Source organism: Lactuca sativa, chromosome 5, assembly GCF_002870075.4.
Source record: "Lactuca sativa cultivar Salinas chromosome 5, Lsat_Salinas_v11, whole genome shotgun sequence".
NCBI lineage: Eukaryota > Viridiplantae > Streptophyta > Magnoliopsida > Asterales > Asteraceae > Lactuca > Lactuca sativa.
The window spans coordinates 26,320,786-26,328,343 of record NC_056627.2 but is presented as its reverse complement, the minus strand read 5'-3'; the positions used below and the strand labels follow the sequence as shown (position 1 = coordinate 26,328,343).

The following is a 7,558-nucleotide window of genomic DNA, read 5'->3' as shown; positions in this document are numbered from 1 at the left end:
ATAAATAGGGGGAGGACTCATTTTTCCAAACCATCAAGAAGTTGCCTTGCAAAGAAGTTGAGTTATATAATAGAAGCTTTATTGAAGTGTCCCTTGTCGTAACTCTTGTTTCCTAAGTTCGTTAGTACATCTAGATCGTCAAAGTTAGCCTGACTTAGTCGGAGAAGCACTATGTGGCACACGGTATGAACTAGTCTAAGAGAGTCATCCCGTGACAATTTGGTGTGGATGAGGCGGGAGCATGTGGTGTTGTGGTAGCTAGAGTAGCAATATGGAAAACCACTCTCTATTGCTACTTTGATGATTCTGTGTTTTGTCTCCCCTTTTGCTGGTTGCTCAAACTCTTCTTTTTATCACCTTCCTTTTTAACTTCCGCCTCCCCTGCTTTGGCACCCTTTTTGTTGCCATGGTCGTATAGTTTCTTGGCTAGTCTCTTTGCACTGTCATACGTGGTTGGGTTTGCTGCTATCACATTCCCTTGGATTGGCGTGGTCAACCCCTAAATAAACCTTTCAATCTTCTTCCCTTCAGATGTGATCATTCCTGGACACAAGAGAGACAGCTCACTAAACCTTGATACGTAAGCATCGATGTCAGAGTTTTGAACTGTGAGGTTCCACAACTCTTGTTGCATTTTCTTAATTTCTACCCTTGGACAGTACTCGACCAACAAAATTTCCTTAAGCTCCTCCCATAGCATAGCGTTCGCCAATGGGAGTGTCATGGCCTCTACGTGACCATTCCACCAAGAGAGAGCTTGATTGATGAATGTGCATGCCGCCAACTTGACCTTGCACTCCTCAGGACATCCGCAGATCTCAAACATTGATTCCACCTTTTCTGTCCATCTTTTCAGGGTTATTATGCCTCCCGTCCTGTTGAAGGTTCGAGGCTTTGTGTTTGTGAAGTCTTTGTAGGTACAGGTTCTTGTGGATCCTTGGTTTGTTCCCTGATTTGTGCTTCTGGCTCCTTGCCCGTTACTTGCACCGTTGTTTCCGTTGTGAATCTGCGCTAGTGCTGCAGTGACCGCATCTGACACAACCGCTTGGAATGCAGCTGATTTTATCTCAGGTGGCGTCAGTGTCGTGTTGTTTCTGCGGTTTGGTCTTTGAGGCGTCTTTATGTCGTGGAATGGAAACATGTTGAATATCCAATGTATTTAGTTTCAAGATTTCTTGGTTATAGCTCAGTGTTAGTGATTCGGTTGTGTATAAGTGAGTGAATGCATACAATCAACATGTAGAAAAAACTAATAGTACACATAGCAGATAACAACATCATGATAAAATATATAGCCATTTTCATTAATGATTATCTTTTGAGTACATGAAAATTTTCTTAAATAAGGCGTACAATACATAGGAAAATATATGATCCGACATCATGATGACCTTATGAGTAGTGTAATCACTTAAACATAAGGTCGATAGTACACAAAGTATCATACATAAAAGAAACACAATGATAGTAAGGGATACAGCTGATCCTAATCATGATGAGATGTGTCAGGGAGTGATGAAATCATATGCCAAAATGTTGTGCCAAAAGATTAGCCATCTCAGTCATATCCTTGATGACCTCGTCCCTCTCATGCTCTGCCTGCACAGCTAGGGCTTCTACTGCTAATAGTTGTTGCCTAATAGTGGCAACCTCCTCTTCCAAGGAGAGAGTCCTATCAATGGGGTTCCTCAGTGGTACGGGGTGGTCCTGACTTACCTTTGTGGTAGGAGGTTCGCTGGGGACTTCATCAGTGTCCCTGTCTTCCTCCATGACCTCATCGGTATCACCAAACTCATAGTCCGTCTCCGTGTACTCCTTAGGCCCAATACCGGGAGTTACCTCCTGCCCCACCACAAGGTCTTCCTCGATCACTTTGTGGGCCACTAGGGCTTGATAGTAAAGGACGACCTGATGTGCCTCGTCCATGGTGACTACGCGAGAAACTGGGGGTGAGAAGTGTGTAAAGAGAATGTGCATATAGTATTTCCAAAAACACCCCTATAGTATTTTTAATTGTTTAAGTTTGAGCTCCTTAGAGTTCTTGATACGAGGTAAGCTTCTAGATCCATTTTCCGCCATGATTACTCCCAAACACATGTTGGCCATATTTTGAATAAATATAGTTGATCAGGCTATATTTATCCCTAATATGACTACATAATTGTCCGGGTTTAACCACGGTGCTCAATTTCCTCCAGAGGCTTTTAGAGTTATAGTTTTTAATGTATACCTAGAAATCATTTTATTGATAATGTTTTAGTCTGATTGTATTTATAGTTGCATATCCAGTATGATTAGATATACCAGTTCACTATAAACAATGCTCTGATACCAATCTGTCACACCCCAAAACCAGACGGCGGAAACGTCCGGGGGCTTGTGTGTGACTTCATCTTGTAATATCATCGTAATGTATATAACTGAAACAAGACAACACCATCATCATACATATCAAAATACAGCCAATATTGTTTACATTAAGTATAGTATCACAAGTTACATGCCAAAATATTCAATGTATGGTGATAACAAAATTCAACAAATTCCAGTTCTTATTGTAGACCTTTCCACATAACGACTCCGTGAGAATACAAGTTATTTTAAAAACGTCAACATATATAATGTTGGAGAGTTCATAAGCATGTTCGAATGAAAAGTTTTGTATTGTTAGTAAAACACCAAAAAATCTGATATTTTCTAAAAAAATAGCTTGAACATGATGTGTCAAAATCAAGTATTAATGCATGTGTGTTTTCAGTTTTTGGAATGCATATAAAGATGTAATCCGGTTAAAAATCCTTTATTTCCTATTGTTAGTAAAAGGTATTGTTTTAACTGTGTATTTCCCCGTAAAATCCTATATTTTCTGTTTATAAGAGTATTGTGGTCTCAACCCTAAGACCGAATATCAGTGTATGTATGTTTTCGTATCAACAAGATTTTATAGGTGTTCCTTAAAATTATGTTGGAGAGGATCTCTAGGTGAGCCGTTTTAACCATACCTGATTATGAAGAATTCACCTGTCGTGACATTTTAATGTGTGGGGTGTCACCCCGTATAGATCTATACACAAACTCTCGCTCTCCCTCCCAGAGACTCTGGTTATAACTACAGGCTACGATCGTACACTCTAGAGGTATCATGTTATGTATAATGTTTTTCGAAGTACGTTCTATGTTTGAAAATTACCCAGAGTATGCATATGAATGTACGAGGCCCAACGGACATGTAGGAGTTCCACTAAGGCCCAATACACATGTAATGCGTAGTATAGGCCCAATAAGCATATATATGGGCCACAAAGGACCAATAAGCATGTGTTGTATATTCCGGACCCAATAAGCATGTGTTGTATATTCCGGACCCAATAAGCATGTAAATTGACCCTTAAGGCCCAATAAACATGTAAGGCATAATATAGGCCCAATAAGCATGTATATGGGCCATAGAGGCCTAATAAGCATGTGTTTTACATTCCGTGCCCAATAAGCATGTAAATGGACCCTTAAGACCCCATAAACATGGAAGGTTGGTATTAGGCCCAATAAGCATGTATACGGACGCTTAAGGCCCAATAAGCATGTCATCAATGTATTTAGTCCGTTTGTTATTATGTTGTTGGTTCTTGTTCAATTGTTTACCAAAATAACATAAAATCCTAGTTTTTGTAACAGTGATATTTTTGGCCCGATATCATGAAAATTGACATCTTCGGCCCAATTGTATATAAGTTGATATTTTTGGCCCAAGTAAATATAAATTGAAGTTTTCGGACCATTATAAAAATTTACAATTTTGGCCGAATTATATATATAATTTACATTTTCAGCCCCTTTTAGATAAAAGTGACATTTTCGGCCTATATATAATTTACATTTTTAGCCCTTTTTAGATAAAAATGACTTTTTTGGCCCAAGTATTGTAAAAATAACATTTTAGGCCCAAATCCAAATAAAGTGACGTTTTCAGCGCATAAAATCGAAAAGTTACATTTGTTGTTCAAATTTGTGTTAAATGACAATTTAATTGATAAAAATCATAAATTTACAATTTAAGCCCAAAGAAACTGTAAAGGCCCACATTAAGGCCCATTATACGAAATTTAACACCTTTGGCGCTTTTAAAACTATGATTATCATAAAGAACCATTTTTATGTATATGTGACACTTTTAGTCCATGAAAAACCATAAGTTTCATAAAACACCATTTCTTTTTGTTTATTTGTCAAAAATGGTCCCCTACAAGATTTTGTTTAGTTTTTCAACATCCTTAACATGCTTAACATGTTAATCTTTATGTTAAGTTGTATAAAGTGTCTTAGTTTACATATATTGTCGAGATCTATCACAACATATAACTTAGAAAATACACATAAACATGCACAAATACATAGATCCAACACATAATCAAGAGAAGAGAGAGGAGGATTTTTTTGGTCATTACATGGTAGATTAGAGAGTTTTAGCTTAGTTACATGTGAGATCAAATGCATAGATAACATATATACATTAGTGAGGTGTCAAGTCATTAATAAATCTCATTTTCTCTTTTTTTTTAAACAAAGAATGGAGATGGAGGTGAAAAGAAAAAGAAATCTTGGGCTAGTATTGATTATTAACCAAATTTATAAGACCAAATAAGGAAGTTTTCAGCACATTAGGCCCACATGTGTGTACAACCCAAAAGGGATAAAAACAATGGGTTTTCGGCCCATTAACATCATTTATGTTGGTTTTGGCCCAATAAGGCTCATGAAAATGATATGAGACAGTCTACGCCCATTATGGCCCAAATGCTATAGTTTCATGAATGTGGGTCCAATTAGGGCCCAAATAAGGATTCTTAGCAAAAAAGAATCAAGTTAAAGGTTTATTGGCCCATTAGGCCCAATAAGAGGGTTCTAGTCCAATAATAGTTTGAACCGGGAGAATTAGGGTTACAAACCCAAAGTCGAGTGTATGTAATGTATTGAAATAGGTTATGCGCTTGTTGAGTGAGTTTTGATTAAATGGTTTGTTTTCAGAATGAACATTGGTACATAACATCAATTTTAGAATTTTAGTTATATAAGAGTTGATCACAAGAATACATAACTTCCTAGCCAAAAATGCTAGTTGTGACAAAAATCAGTCGGGCAGGAAGATCAAGATGCTCAAATCTGATAGAGGTTAGTATCAAGTTCCATGACTACCTCATGGAATATGGAATTGTTTCATAATTGACACCTCCTAGGACATCACAACTTAATGGTGTGGTTGAGAGGCGTAATCAAACCTTGTTGGAAATGGTTCGTTCTATGATGAATCAAGCTTCACTACCAATATAATTTTGGTGGTATGCCTTAGAGGATGCCACCCATATTGTTAATCTTGTTCTAATAATGAAGGTTTCCAAAGCACCTCACAAGATGTGGATACGGAAGGTTCTGTGACAACCCAATATTTCGACTCTATGTAATGACCTAAAAAGCCAAGTATTGTAACCACTTTTGAAATAATGAAATTAACTTCGAAAATATAATGTACAAAAGTCTCTATTGGGTTACCTACTATGTTAGATATTGTGTCAAGGTTTATAGAAATACTCAAAACACTAAAATCCGAGTTATAACGAAGAAGTTATAACCATTCTAAGATTTCCGAGAAAACCGGCAACATCGATTAACGAAAAATGCGAAGTTTCAATACAATAGTTTTGCTTACCATCCACAAACCGACGGTCAATGTGGGAGGACCATACAAACAATGGAAGATATGATAAGAGCTTGTGTAATTGACGTTGGAAGATATGCTAAGAATCTTGAAGTCAAGGGTGACAGAGTTCGTTACTTCATGGATCGGATTTGGACACCGAAGTTTGGTGGATTCAGAGACGTGGTCATGAATGAGGCTCATAGGACTCGATACTCCGTACATCCAGGTTCGGACAAGATGTATATGGTCCTCAAGAAACTGTATTGGTGGCCGAACATGACAGCAGCGATCGCTACCTATGTGGGCAATTGTCTGACTTGTGCCAAAGTCAAGGTAGAGTACCAAAAGCCATTGGGATTGCTACAACAAACCGAAACACCTGAGTAGAAGTGGGAACGGATAACCATGGACTTCATAACCAAATTACCCAAGACAGAAGGTGGGCTAGACACCATCTGGGTAATTGTAGATAGATTAACAAAATCCGCACACTTCCTACCCATAAAGGAAACCGACAATATGGAGAAGCTAGCTCGAACATGCATCCGAGAGATTGTACGACTACATGGTGTGCCAATATCCATTATCTCTGACAGGGATAGTAGATTCACCTCGCGATTCTGGCAGCCACTACAAAAATCGCTTGGAATGAAACTAGACATGAGTACTGCTACTATCCACAAACCGACGGTCAAAGTGAGAGGACCATACAGACCTTGGAAGATATCCTAAGAGCTTGTGTAATCGGTTTTTGTAAAGCATGGGATACCCATTTACCACTAGTCGAATTTTCATACAACAATAGCTATCACTCCAGCATTAAAGTTGCTCAATTCGAAGCCCTCTATGGCCGGAAGTGCAGATCACCACTGTGCTGGGCTGAAGTGGGTGACATGCAACTAGCCAAGGGATAAGTACCCGACAACACTCTCACTGGCACGAAAATCATAAGAGAGACAACCGAGAAAATTGTACAAATTCGGGAACAACTAAAGGCTTCAAGAGACAGACAAAAGAGTTATGCAGACAAAAGACGGAAACCCTTGGAATTTCAGATTGGGGTTCAAGTGCTATTGAAGGTCTCGCCCTAGAAAGGACTAATACGTTTTGGAAAAGATGGGAAACTAAACCCAAGGTATATCGGACCATTCGAGATCCTTACAATGATCGACTCGGTAGCCTACAAACTCCGTCTACCGCAGGAACTCGATATCGTACATCCTACCTTTCATGTGTCAAACTTGAAGAAATGTTTGTCCGATGAGACCCTTGTCATCCCTTTAGATGAAATGGAAATTAACGAGAGTCTCCAATTTATAGAAGAACCAATTGAAATCATTGATAGGGAAATTAAAATAACAAAACAAAGTCGCATACCCATCGTGAAGGTCCGCTGGAATGCAAAGCGAGGACCTGAATACACCTGGGAACGAGAAGATCAGATGAAACACAAGTACCCACATCTTTTTCCCTAATCCACAAGTGTTTTTCTTACATTAAATTTCGGGAAGAAATTCCCTCTAACGGGGGGATGATGTGACAACCCGATATTTCGACTCTATGTAATGACCTAAAAATTCAAGTATTTTAACCACTTTTGACATAATGAAATTAAATTCGAAAATACAATGTACAAAAGTCTCTATTGGGTTACCTACTATGTTAGATACTGTGTCATGGTTTACAAAAATACTAACAACAATAAAATCCGAGTTATAACGAAGAAGTTATGACCATTCTAAGATTTCCGAGAAAACGAACAACACCGATTAACGAAAAATGCGAAGTTTGAATACAATAGTTTTTAGCTTTAAGTATCTAAATGAATGTTGTAGATATCATTAAACCGTGAGCGTACATAAA

General features: G+C 38.2%; 1 protein-coding gene across 1 annotated transcript; it reads right to left on the bottom strand.

Annotated features, from left to right (window-relative positions):
• Positions 1-292: 292 nt before the first annotated feature.
• LOC111914987 (uncharacterized) lies at positions 293-1,141 on the bottom strand. The gene is made up of 2 exons (XM_023910688.1): positions 510-1,141; positions 293-440 (listed from the first exon to the last, which is right to left on the bottom strand). Exons 1-2 carry the CDS (start codon positions 1,139-1,141, stop codon positions 293-295), a joined length of 780 nt encoding a protein of 259 aa, XP_023766456.1.
• Positions 1,142-7,558: the final 6,417 nt, after the last annotated feature.

Coding starts and splice junctions, on each gene's coding strand:
- LOC111914987 (XM_023910688.1), bottom strand. CDS start 1,141: ATGTTTCCATTCCACGACATAAAGACGCCTCAAAGACCAAACCGCAGA. Junction 441..509: donor GAAGGGAAGAAGATTGAAAG/GTTTATTTAGGG, acceptor CACGTATGACAG/TGCAAAGAGACTAGCCAAGA.